This window comes from Corythoichthys intestinalis, chromosome 13, assembly GCF_030265065.1.
Source record: "Corythoichthys intestinalis isolate RoL2023-P3 chromosome 13, ASM3026506v1, whole genome shotgun sequence".
NCBI lineage: Eukaryota > Metazoa > Chordata > Actinopteri > Syngnathiformes > Syngnathidae > Corythoichthys > Corythoichthys intestinalis.
Window position 1 is genome coordinate 612,247 of NC_080407.1, and position 12,138 is coordinate 624,384.

Sequence of the window (12,138 nt, forward strand, 5' to 3'; positions counted from 1 at the left end):
CACAACCATCCATCAGAATTTGTTTATTAGTTTTTTTTAGAAGCGCAGCGCAATTTTATTGGATAAAAACGAAAAGTCGATTATTTTTATTCAAGTTTTCCACGTAATAACACAGTCGTGTCTGGCTTTCGATCGAGCTATATAAACTACTTTTATTTTTCCACGAAGAAGAAGCTGTTGAACCTCGAGGAGCGGGAAGTAACACATTGCTAAAATGGACTGGTAATAACTTTATATTTTCCAGAAAGTTTTTATGATTTTAACATTGTCAGCTGTGCTTAGAGCTCATCACTGCGTCATTCGTCAAGCTTCGAATGAATCTGTTGGCCTGTGTAATTTTGTCAAGTCATGTGCTAAGCCTTACTGGGGGCTAATGATGCTAACGCTCTCCCCGTTCACAATAATGGGAGATGCTAACCGGCTATGATTGTGTATACAGGAATAGTTCATTTTTAATCTGTTTCAGTCTGTCACAGTTCAGAGAGATTCAACTCGAGAGAATTAAAGTAGAGTAATAAAAAACGTTACCAGTATAGATTGTCATGCAAGCAGTTTATGAAAATTTGAATACTTTAATTGGAACAATAAACAAATAAAGGATGATGCGGACAACTTGTACATGATTGCTTTTTTTTTTGTGTGTTCGAATGTGAAAATGTTTGTCACTTTTTTTTAGGGGAAAAGATGAAATGCCGTCCCCGGTGGTCCGAGATGACCTGGTGACAGTTGCCGCGCGTCGAATGAAGAAGGTGGCATGTATCCTGGAAAAGTGCGTGTTCTCTTTTGGTCATGTAATTCTGTCTCAAATGTGGTTTTCCTGAGCGCTTCACCTCAGTTCCTTCACCCGGCAACGGCAGTCCCGCCATATCTCCGGTAACGCCAGCGCGTTCCGCGTTGAGGAACACGGCCGGATCGCTCTTGAGACAAGCCGGTAAGATGTGAAAAGTGGCAAACTTGTCGGCGGAAATGGAAACCGGCGGTCTTTTCTCCAGTAACTCCCAGGGTTCCGGATATTTCCGCCATTTTGGCTTCCGCTGGCCAAACCCCTCGCTTCGTACACACGCCCAAAAACACGAGCGGCGGTCTGGTGAGAAAATAAAACGCACGTCAGCAGCTCTTTGCGTTAATAAGCAAAATGTGACAAACGACCTTGTCGCGTGTAGAATTTGGACGACAGCGACTGGACTAATAGCCTGTACGCGTCCCCCGTGACGGGTCTGGAGAACACCAGCTTCTTCACGGAGGACATCGCCCCTCTCGGTTCGGCCTTGCTAAAGGAGGATGACCCCGGAGAAGCCGGTGAGTCCCAACAGACTGGACTCCAGTTTCCGTCTCATATTTTGCTTTGTGTCGCTGCAGCCGCCACCAGTCTTTTCGCAGAGTTCCTAGCGTCCTTTTTGAAGCACTCCTCTTCTGCGGTCTTCGACCTGCTGGATGATTACCAAGCCCTCTGCCAGGATAAGGTAGCTAAACTCTGCCTCTGGGCGCTAGACGCCAGTCGCGTGCCTGTGTTCTGGCGTCTCAGGTGGAAGTGCTGCAGTCGGTGGTCATGCGAGCGGGTCAGAACAGCAAGACGGTGGGAGTGCGCTGGCTCCTGAAGCAGGAGTGCCACACCTGGAGACTGATCTCGTCCCTCTACAGGTGGACGGTCTCTTTGACTGCGCCCGATTGGACCCGACCAGCCACGCCACTTATCTCTGGTCGTCTTTTTTGCAGGGATCGAGTGCAGTTGGCAATGGAAGATGACATGATGCTTGACATGACTGTGAGCGATGAAACACATCATCATATTTATGTGGGAATTGAACTCATCGGTCGCCAATGGTGACCTTCTAACTTTTCACCGCTTACCCAGAGCCCCAATGAAAGTGAAAAAATGGTGGTGGAGCAGCTATTCCAACGCGATGCGCTCGTACGTCAAAGTCAGGTAGCGAGCAAAGTACTAGGAGCCGCATTGCGGTTGTCGTGCTTTGGCTCGCTGACGACCAGTCGCTTTTCACGTCCAGCTGGTGGTGGATTGGCTGGAGAACATCGCCAAGGAGCAGATGGCAGACTTTTCCGATAACATTGAGTATTACGCCAAAAATGTTTGCTGGTGAGTTCCAAATTCTCTGGAAAAGATATGCGACACTTTATTCAACGCCTTTCGCACAATTTAAGTACATTTTATTTGTGTTTTAGGGAGAACACCCTGCACGAGTTGAAGGTGCGAAGCCAGACCGGCAACGTCTCGGCGTTCCCGCTGGTGACTGAACTGGTAAGGCCCCTTACCGTGACGGCACTCTCGCCGACCGGCGCCGTTGGGAATGTTGGCAAATGCCTCGTCAGGACCCGGACGCGCCCTTCCGCCAGCGGCGACCCCTCGCCGACCTGGACCGGGAAGACGACGTGCGTTTGCTCAAGACTGTGTTCGCGCTCATCCGAGCCGGGATGACTGAGGAGGTAGTCGCGGGGGGAGGCTGGGCCGTTGCAAAGAAAAATTTGCTTTTAAAAAGCCTTTCTCCGGCGCTCGTTTAGGCTCAGAGGCTGTGCACGCGATGCGGTCAGGCCTGGCGAGCTGCCACGCTGGAAGGCTGGAAGCTCTACCACGATCCCAACATCAACCCGGGTCCTCTTTCGCCTCTTGCCAGTGACTGGCCTCCTTCCGTTTCCTCGAGCTCATTTTGGAGATGTTTGTCTCCTCTCCGCAGAAAGCGCAGAGTTGCGGCCGGTTGAAGGAAATCCTCAAAGAGGCATCTGGAAGGCCTGCAGTTGGAGGATGGCCGCGGAGGTAAACCGCATCAAATTGCCTTGAACGACCCCAAAGCGGGCTGAAATCCGGTTTTTGTTTTAGGAGCAGCTCAACAGATACGAGCGCGGCATCTACGCCAGCCTGAGTGGAAATCTGAAACCCGTAAGATCGAGTCGTCGCCGAGATCTAGCTGACGCGAGCGTCCTAAGAGCGCGTCGCGTGTTAGGTGTTAGCCGTGTGTGAATCGTGGGAGGACTGCGTCTGGGCTCACTTCAAAGTCATGGTGGACACGCTGGTGGAGAAGCACCTGATGTCGTTGGGGATGGCCCACCAGGAAGTGGAGAAGCTGCCGCGGGAATACCTGGAAGCCAAGTACGAAACACAGCCGTGCGCTCGGTCGGTACGTTGCCTGAACGTGTCGCTCGTCTACTCATTCAGCTGGACTACGGAAAAAGTGTTTGAGGAGCTCCAAGCGTCAGAGTCAAAGGTGAAATGAAAGAAGCCATAGGTTGCTGTGGAGATCTTACCACATGACCTTTGCGTGCGTTGGTAGAGGGTGTTGGAGGAGACGCGAGAGCACTATCACGTCATTCAGAAGTTTATCATCCTGGGAGACCTGGACGGTAAGAGTTCCTCGGCCTCGCCCGTGAACCTTTAGAGGAGCTCGCCTAAGTTTCTCTTAGGTCTTCTGGACGAGTTTTCCAATTGGGTGACGGCCTCCGAGGCGCTCCCGTCGCACCTGCTGCGTTTCATGAGTCACCTGCTGCTGTTTTTCCGCTCCATGGGTTTGGCCCTGAAGGTAAATAGAGGGGTTAGCTCGCTGGCTCACTCCCATCCATCCATCTGTACCGGGAGATGTTCGTTCGCCGCCGGCCTCTCCCGTCAGTCACCGATGGCGACCGGTCTCGTCGTTTGTCCGGAAGGAGGACGTCTGCGTGGATGTGCTGAAGGCCTACGTGAGCCTGCTCGTCCGGGACCGGCACACCGATCTGGTGGCGAACTACGTCAGCCAGCTGCCGACCTACCTGGCCACCGCTCGCTACGCCGCTTTCCTGGAGACGCTGGATCAGCCGGAGCTCCGTCCCCGCTGCTTGCGGCTCGCCACGGAGGCCGGTGAGAGCGTAGCGTCGGATTTGGTCGACGGGCAAATTATGTTGTTTTTTTCTTCACCGTTTGCCCCGCGTAGGTTTGGACGTGGCTGCCGTGACCAAACTGGTGGTGGAGATGGTGAGAGAAAGAGATGACGGAGACTTCACGCACCACAGGCAGAATCTGGAGACGGGAACCACAAAGGTTTGTTTTCAACTTGAAAAGCACCTAAAACTGTACCCGACTGGTGTTTCGCTCCGACAGGAAGACCAAGATAAGATCGACGTCATCGACTGGCTTTTGTTTGACCCGGCCCATCGAGCCGAAGCCCTGAAGCAGTCCAACGCCATCATGAGGAGATTTCTGGGTAGAAACGAAACACGCTTTTGACCAAAAAAAAAAAAAAACACCCACCGGCATTGATAAAACACGCATTTGTCAGCTCTGGAGAAACACCACGCGGCCAAAGCGGTCTTCTCTAAAGTTCCCGAGGATTCCATGAGAGAAATCTACTGCCAGTGGTCCGGTCTGGGCCAGTCCTCGCCTTTGCCCGCCGAGGACGAGAACGCCATCAGAGAGCACCTGTGCATCAGAGCCTACCTGGTCTGCCGCAAGTCGCCCATTTTACTCTGCTTCCTTACTCAAGATCAAATGTTCTTCCAGGAAGCCCACGAAGCCTTCTCCGAGTGGTTCGGTCACAGTCGCGCGGCTCCCCAAAAGCCGACACCTTTGCCAGAAGTCAAATTTACAGAGCGAGTGGCCAATGAGATGAAAGAAAAGGAATACCAGGTACGCGCGACAGAAGGAGGACATCGCCGATGTGCAATTCTTAAAAAGCGCTTTTGACATTAGGCCGCGCTGTCCGCCTGGTCGAGCCGCCTGGACGCCCTGACCGAAGACGTGAAGGAAAGAATTTACAACGTGCTGCTGTTTGTGGACGGGGGCTGGATGGTGGACAACACACAGGTGAGCGAACGTCCCTGACAGATTTCCGGATACTTAACGCCGGTTCATTGGTCCGTCAGGATTCGGAGCAAGATGCCGAGCGCGTCCACCAAATGTCGGCGCTGCGCTCGCTGTGTCTGCCCCGCCTCAGTTTCCTGCTGCTCAGCGTGCTGCAGAGCTCCGCCAGACACCGCGAGGCTCTGCGGCTCGCCGACATCATCTCGTCCGACCATTATAAGCTCTACCAGGTAAACTTAGCCCCGCCGGTGTTAAGCGCCATACTCAAAGCTGATGCGAGCTTTGCGTTTATTCAGGTGTTTTCCAAAGAGGAGCTGAGACGCTTCCTCCTCAAGTTGAGGGAGTCGTCGCTCTCGCTGTTGGACGAGGGACTCGACCCGCTCGGCTACGAGTTGCAGCCGTAAAAGATTACTGTATATCTATGTGTGTATTGGTGTTCATTTTTTTCCTAAATAAATCCCTTTTCCGGCATCAATTGGTCGCTTGCTTGTGTGAAGAGAACAATTTGCATTTCAGCCAAAAGAAGTTTGTTTTCTGTAAGTACAGTGATTGATTGTCATACAACAGTTCCAAATCACATAGCCATTAGGACAGCTAAATTAAAAAAATGTCAATAATTCCTGGGGGAAAAATGAGACGAGCGCTGGAGAGCATGGGGAAATTGGAAGAAAAAAAGTACAGACTCTTAATAATATCAATGTAAAATTGATTGTTCAAGTAAGATTAATATGCTGTAAATTTAGTTCAGTGGAGGGGAAAAACTTGCAATGTCAGTGTTTGGCCTCTAGGCGCGCTGTCACGGACAGTCGATGGAAACGCGAGCATCTTCGAGCGGAAGTTAAAACTGTCTAAAGTGCTGAATTTAGCCACAAATTGGATTTAAAACTTTCACGGGACGAAAGGGGTAAGTCAATCACCAAACCTAAGACAGTTACATTCATTAATCATCCGATAATTTTCATGCAATAGATGGTATTCGAGAGAATTTGCTATTGTGCTTGGCAGGCCGCGGAGCCTCGGACTTTCCTGGCTGAGTCAACGGAAGGGAACGTGAGTTGAACAGAGATGTTTCGGATGTGTCTTATTTAAATTCGCGTATTGATGGGAAGTAGGGTACTATATCCCATTATATGGGAACGGCCAACTAAAAAACGAGTTATGAATCAAACTTTGTTTAAACAAATGTAAGTTTCGACCCGAACGTTCCACGTTGAGCGACGCCCAGCGTACCGTCTAAATCGGCTTCTTCTCACTTTTTAATCGCGTGGGAGTAGCTCGATACTGTCGTTAGTAAACGTTTAATAAGATGAATATAGACTTTATTCAATTGTATTGCCGATGGTGAGCTCAAAATGTTTTGTTTCGTACAATAGCAATGGACGCATGCGCACAATGGCGAGCGGGACAAGTCCGGGCATATTCTCCTCACGTTTACAACGTCATCGTCAAAGCACGCCACATTGGCAGTTTAGAAGTGAAGAAGGATTTAGATTATAAAAATACTACATGGATGCCTTAAAGTTCTTTGCTCTTAGTACATTTTTAAGCTCAAAATGCTGCGCTGCATCCGCTTTCGAAAAAAGCGATCATTTGGAAATGGGACAAAAGTTGTGCTGTAATATGCTCTGCTCGCAGACAGTTACGCACCCCTTCTCCATTTATTTTGTTTGTCATTTTTTCCCTGTTTTAATCTTGCAATCATTTGGGTATTTTTTTCCATATGTATATATATACTTGACCATGGACGAGTCTGGATCGTATTCCTGCTCGAACAGCAAGTTCAGTTACATATTGTTAATATTTTTGTTATTTCAAGAATCAGCAAATTTGTCCTGCTCTTCACCATCTAACAAGTGAATTACTAGTTAGTGTGGTTAAGATAGTGATGAGTCATTAACGGACTAGTCCCAGCATGTCCATGTCAAAGTTTTGTAGCATTTAATCAGCTGTTCCAGTCCTGTTGCGTGCCGCTGAGTCAGCCGGCCTGCCTCTGATAGGCCGGCTTGACTTGACAGCGTGTACTCACGCTCCAGTCTAGCCCTGACATGTCCCGGAGGCACTATAAGAGCGAGGGCTGAGCCGGCCTCAGCTCTCTGACTGCTCTGCACGATCGGCACTTTAAACTCTTTGCACTGACACACATGGAGCACTGACAAAAAACCGGTAAGAACCTCTCCTTTCGGAACGATTTGTAAGCAGCATGAAAGCGGCTTTTAAAGCTTCGAAGTCTCTTCTTAGTTAGAACACCACTAAACGGGTTGGCTGCCACACTCCCACTTCAGACGGATTGGACGTCTACTGACGTCAATGGTAGCCAATGGGTTAAAAGCTTGTATTTGATCCTAGAACAGGTATACACTACAATAGGACCGCGAATCTACACGGCGATGTCATGTATGATACAACGATGCGTAGAAATCCGAACTTTGAAAAAGAGCGTACCTAAGCTTTATTAGTGCTAGACCATTTTTATTACTCAATTTGTACTCGACAATTAAATCATGCATTTGTGTTGCAAAACCAAGACCCCGAGTCAACCTCCGGATAAATTTTTGACCAAAAAAAAAAAAAAAAAAGACCAGGCATGAAAAGTAATGGAAGCCAGCGCAAGCTTTTTTTGACACGATGCTTGTTTCTGTGCAGATTGTCCACACGGCAACGGAAGACACAACATGGAAACCTCTGATGACAATAGAATTGTAAGTGCAAACTGTTTAAACTCTGTCTACTTTCAATTCAACAATTCTCTAGTTGTTAAACACAAGGGTGTAGGTTTGGTCTCAAGATTGGTAAAGATGACATAACCTGCATTTACACTTTTTGCTGGGGCTGGGACATTCATATGATTGGTTGACGGGCTTTCTCAAGAATATAAACCCAATTAAATTGATAGGCTTAATGATGAATGCAAAATAAATTTGTATTGGTTGAGGTGATACACCATTCGATTTATCAGAAAATACTAATGAAACATTTTGAAATGTCTGGACGTTTTATTAGCAAATTACAGTGTATTAACATACACACTTGTTATTAATCTCTAAACTATCCAGGAATGCAAAAAATAAACATTTGTCTTAAGACCACTCAAAATTTGTCTAAATACATAACTGGAAAAAAAAACTTCTTAGCCAAAAATAAAAACGGAGCCTTCCTTAAGGTAAAACACAACTGCTTTTGTCCACAAGTGCAGCTAAACGCAACAAAAACTTTTTAGCTCAACGATGATGAATGTATGATTATCTGGAAAAAAATGTCTGCATAAACTGAAAAAAATTACTGGTGGATTTACGTGATCAAATCGTTGTAACAATGTGCACTTTTATTAGGTCAATTTTACTGCTTGTGAACTGATCGTAATATTGCAAGCAGTAAAATAGACTTCATAAAAGTGCAAATTTTACCACCAGTAATTTTTTGCACTTTTATCAAGTACATTTTTCTGCTTGCAATATTAAAATCAGTTCACAAGCAGTAAAATGATAACAATGATTTTGTCATTTAAATCCACCAGTAATTTTTTTCAGTGTGGGCAGCAAATAAATATATTTTTTAAATAAATAATGTAGAAAATAGATCGATTCATTTGAAAGAAATGCAAGTCATCAGCCAATCGCACGTGCGTTTGATAGGGGAAAAAAAAAAAGGCCCCCTGTGAAAATAACTTACATATGGGAAGACAACCTTAATGGCCTATGTATTATAATGCAAATAAGCTTGCTTTAAAGTTGGTGGGGACAATTTGAGCATCCTGAAAAGTTGCTAGTGTTATGTCCCTATGCAAACCTACGCCCTTGGTCAAAAGCCATCTCTGTTCAGAATATCATTCACGTGCGTCCGTTAACTTAGCTGCTCGCGCGGCTCCTTCCTTGATGTTCAGGTTCGTCCCAAACCGGGATTATCCACTTTGCTCAAACTGGCGGGCGCCACCAAAGATGTTCTCTCCTTGAAAGAGGTAGGTCAGAAGCCAAAAACACACACAAAATGAATAAAAATCTCCACGTATCGCTAATGAGTGGTGCATCTCGGCGTTAGGTGATTTTCTACCTGGGCCAGTACATCTTGCAGAGGCAGCTGTACGATAAGCAGCAGCAGCACATCGTTCATTGCGCTCAAGATGCGCTGGGAAGCGTCCTGGGGGTGGAGAGCTTCTCGGTCAAAGAACCTCGGTGAGACGCGCTCACCGCACGTTGCTCTTCAAACTCCGGCTCACCTTTCCAACCCGTTTTCGGGACAGGATTCTGCTCGCCATGCTCAAGGAGAACTTTGTGACGGTGCCGAGCCAAGGTAGGACGTCCCGTTGACACAAATGTATTCACCAAAACTATCGGTCACGGTACGTATTCGCCCGGTTCAGAGTCACCGCAAAGCTTCGCCGAAGCCGCCGGCGGCAGCGGCCGCGCTCGACAAGCCGCGCAGGTACATCGACCGAAAAATTGAAAGTCTTTGACGGCCCGTCGCCGTTAAGCGGCATAATACGATGGCGTCCTCACCTCAGGAGCCGGCGGCGGGAAGCGACGCTTCGTCTCCCGTCGTCAGACGACGCCGGCGAAGGCGCACGAGGAGCTCCAGGAGCAACGACGCCGGTCGGTCCGTCTCTCGACGCTTCCCGTCCGGAACGCGAGCCCTGACCCGCGTTCGGCTCGCCCCCTCAGGTCCCTCTAGCAACTTACCGGGCAAAGACGACGACGCGTCCGACGCCGACGACGACGAGGGCCACTCCGTGAAAAGGGGGCGATCGGACAGCTACTCCGTTACTTTTGACGACAGCCTCTCCTGGTATGTGATCGGTGGATTAGGAAACGGGAGGGACAGACACAACAGCCAGTCAGAGACGCAGAGTATTGTGAGTTTTATAAAATAAAAAATAAAAAAATTCCTGAAGTCACGTGCAATTCTTAACTTCCGTTTTGTTACGTTTGTAGGCCGCCGCTTCCGACGCAACAGCCAGCGCACTCGCCGATTCGGACAGCGACATCTTCAGCGTAGAATTTGAGCTGGAGTCCACAGACACGGACGACTACGACGAAGACGACGCCTCTCTGTCGGCCGACGATCAGGTAGCGTGACGTGCAAAGGCGCGACTAAAGTCTGGAACAACAATTTAAAGTTCTTGTCCGAAGGTGTACGAGTTCACCTTCTTGGAAGATGAAGACTCGTTTGATGAAGACACAGAGATCACCGAAGCCGTAAGTACCGGACGCCGCCCGAATCCCGACGCCGGAGCGGACCCGGCTTATTTGCGCGCGCGCGCCTCCGCAGGACTACTGGCGCTGCACCGAGTGCGCCGAGCTGAACCCGCCTCTTCCGAGCAACTGCATGCGCTGCTGGTGTCTGCGGCGGGATTGGCTGCGCCAGAGCTCCCGTGGCGCCGAGCCGCCGGCGTGCGCAGACGCTCCCGGTCGGTCCCCAACTCCGCGGCAAAATACAGTAAGAGGAATATTGGCGCGTTGAAATTTTTTGCTTTCTGTTTCTTAAAGGTCCCGACACCGAGGACGGCGTGGACGTGCCGGACGGCGCGGGGGTCGGGCGCGAGTCTCAGAGCCTCGCGGATTCGCAGGACACGGCGGCGAGCCCGACCCCCTCGTGCGGCTCGTCCTCCTCGCAGGAGCGGTCGTGGGCCGTCGACTCGCAGCCGTCGTCCGCCGTGGACAGCCAGGAGCGGGAACGGGCCGCGCCCGAGCTGGAGCGCGCCGTCTCGGCCGAGACGTGCACGGAACCTTGCCTGATCTGCCAGTCGCGCCCCAAGGACGGCTGCATCGTCCACGGCAAGACGGGCCACCTGATGTCGTGCTACGCCTGCGCCCGCAAGCTAAAGAAGCGCAACAAGCTGTGCCCCGTGTGCCGCATGCCCATTCAGGCCGTGGTACTCACCTACTTCAGCTGAGCGGCTCCTTCGTCCGTTGACGCGTTAACGTTCGCCTACCTCAGCTGTTCCCCGGGGTCGGAATGTCGCAGACCCTGTCGAGTGCCTTCGCGCCATCGTTGGAAAAATCAACAGACTGTTCAGTTCAGCAGCTATAAGCCAAACAAAGCAGTTCTGCTCCTTTTGTGCCCCAGACGTTGGCAATCTATGTTATTTATTTCTGCACAAGTACACTTTGTTGTTAAAAAAAAGTAATTCGATTGTTGTGGTTAATAAACATGTTGTGTTCATTATATTTATTCACGTGTGCGCACTTTTAAATAGAACTTTTTGTGAGAAATCATCCGAAAAGGTTCCCCTCATTGCTGAGTGTTACACGATCTCCGTTTGTAGCGCTTAAGAGAAAGATGCTGTGATTTCATCAAGCGAAAGAATCGACTTGGGGGGGGGGGGGGCAGTCTAACAGCTTCTGTAATAGGGTGACGTTGTGTGTGCTGCCTCCTATCGGATCAGCAAGAAAAAAAACTTCCATTACCTGTTTACCTTCGTTCTATTCGATTAATATACGTATTCTATAAATATAAGCTCGGGTCTCACAAGGTTATACTTGTATTAATCATTTAAATACGAAACTATATTTAATGTAATCATGAACACAATGACTAAACGCCGTTCATACGCTTTTAAAATGCTCAATGCGCATTTATATGACGTCACGGCAAAGCCCTCATCAATGTAGCGAACAAAGTAGTTGGAATATTTATCCGTAAGAGTGAAACTATTTAACGCCTTTCATTTGTTTGCTTTCCTGCATGGTCACTTTACAGCCTCTGTAATAGGGTGACGTTGTGTGTGCTGCTCCCTACTGGATTACCAAGAAAAAACCTGATTGCATTCGTTCTATTTTTATTAATCCGGTAGGGGGCAGCACATACAACGTCACTCTATTACAGAGGCTGTAAAGTGACCCTGCAGGAAAGCAAAGCAATCGCCGAGTTTAAAACTCCAATTATACGAATGAAAGGCGTTAAATTGAATGCTTATCCATCAGACAAAACAAAAAACTGTTCATCACATTAATGAGGGCTTTCACGTGACGTCATAAAAACGCGCCGCGCAACATTGACCGTTTAAAAAAAAAAGCGTATAAACGGCGTTTTATAATCGTGTTCATGATTAAATCACGTATTTAAATAGTTTAAAATTTATATAATTTATATGTATAAGCTATACATATAAATATAAATAGATTTAATGCGAACGGAACGAAGGCAAACAGGTCATGAAAACCGTTTTTGCTTGTTAAACCGGTAGAGGGCAGAACATACAATGTCAACCTATTACAGAGGGCTGTGAAGTGACCCTGCAGGACGAGAAGAAATCTCCGTGTTTAAAACTCCAATAATATGAATGAAAGGCGTTAAATTGAATATTTTCCCATCAGACAAAACAAAATAATTGGTGAGGGCTTTCCGTGACGTCATAAAAA

General features: G+C 48.4%; 2 protein-coding genes across 4 annotated transcripts; both read left to right on the forward strand.

Annotated features, from left to right (window-relative positions):
- Positions 1–66: 66 nt before the first annotated feature.
- On the forward strand, positions 67–5,258 carry nup107 (nucleoporin 107). 2 transcript variants are annotated; one of them, XM_057854638.1, is made up of 27 exons: positions 67–222; positions 677–756; positions 836–931; positions 993–1,087; positions 1,164–1,299; positions 1,360–1,463; positions 1,526–1,641; positions 1,717–1,765; positions 1,856–1,912; positions 2,007–2,095; positions 2,182–2,257; positions 2,329–2,442; positions 2,518–2,608; positions 2,691–2,770; positions 2,834–2,893; positions 2,958–3,103; positions 3,170–3,218; positions 3,285–3,354; positions 3,415–3,530; positions 3,655–3,844; positions 3,918–4,024; positions 4,085–4,187; positions 4,263–4,423; positions 4,484–4,609; positions 4,673–4,786; positions 4,846–5,013; positions 5,080–5,258. In XM_057854638.1, the coding sequence occupies exons 1-27, from the start codon at positions 215–217 to the stop codon at positions 5,185–5,187; spliced, it is 2,709 nt and encodes a 902-aa protein (XP_057710621.1). In that variant the 5' UTR covers positions 67–214; the 3' UTR covers positions 5,188–5,258. The 2 variants fall into 2 exon arrangements, with proteins under 2 accessions (XP_057710621.1, XP_057710620.1); XM_057854637.1 differs by having other exon boundaries at positions 68–222; positions 1,856–1,927.
- A 306-nt stretch (positions 5,259–5,564) lies between these two features.
- mdm2 (MDM2 proto-oncogene) lies at positions 5,565–10,944 on the forward strand. Of its 2 annotated transcripts, XM_057854719.1 has the most exons (13): positions 5,565–5,687; positions 5,789–5,833; positions 7,427–7,482; positions 8,664–8,738; positions 8,819–8,952; positions 9,021–9,070; positions 9,141–9,202; positions 9,282–9,369; positions 9,439–9,629; positions 9,709–9,843; positions 9,907–9,972; positions 10,046–10,184; positions 10,264–10,944. In XM_057854719.1, the coding sequence occupies exons 3-13, from the start codon at positions 7,456–7,458 to the stop codon at positions 10,668–10,670; spliced, it is 1,374 nt and encodes a 457-aa protein (XP_057710702.1). In that variant the 5' UTR covers positions 5,565–5,687; positions 5,789–5,833; positions 7,427–7,455; the 3' UTR covers positions 10,671–10,944. The 2 variants fall into 2 exon arrangements, with proteins under 2 accessions (XP_057710702.1, XP_057710703.1); XM_057854720.1 differs by lacking the exons at positions 5,565–5,687; positions 5,789–5,833 and adding an exon at positions 6,522–6,946.
- The last annotated feature ends 1,194 nt before the right edge of the window (positions 10,945–12,138 follow it).

What these genes read in the sequence shown, in the direction of transcription:
- nup107 (XM_057854637.1), top strand. An exon ending in AAGCCCTCTGCCAGGATAAG is followed by an intron (nt 1,464 to 1,525) that starts GTAGCTAAACTC and finishes CTGGCGTCTCAG; the next exon opens with GTGGAAGTGCTGCAGTCGGT. An exon ending in TCCAAGCGTCAGAGTCAAAG is followed by an intron (nt 3,219 to 3,284) that starts GTGAAATGAAAG and finishes GTGCGTTGGTAG; the next exon opens with AGGGTGTTGGAGGAGACGCG.
- mdm2 (XM_057854719.1), top strand. Translation starts at nt 7,456, where the DNA reads ATGGAAACCTCTGATGACAATAGAATT. An exon ending in AGTCAGAGACGCAGAGTATT is followed by an intron (nt 9,630 to 9,708) that starts GTGAGTTTTATA and finishes TTACGTTTGTAG; the next exon opens with GCCGCCGCTTCCGACGCAAC. An exon ending in CTCTGTCGGCCGACGATCAG is followed by an intron (nt 9,844 to 9,906) that starts GTAGCGTGACGT and finishes TCTTGTCCGAAG; the next exon opens with GTGTACGAGTTCACCTTCTT.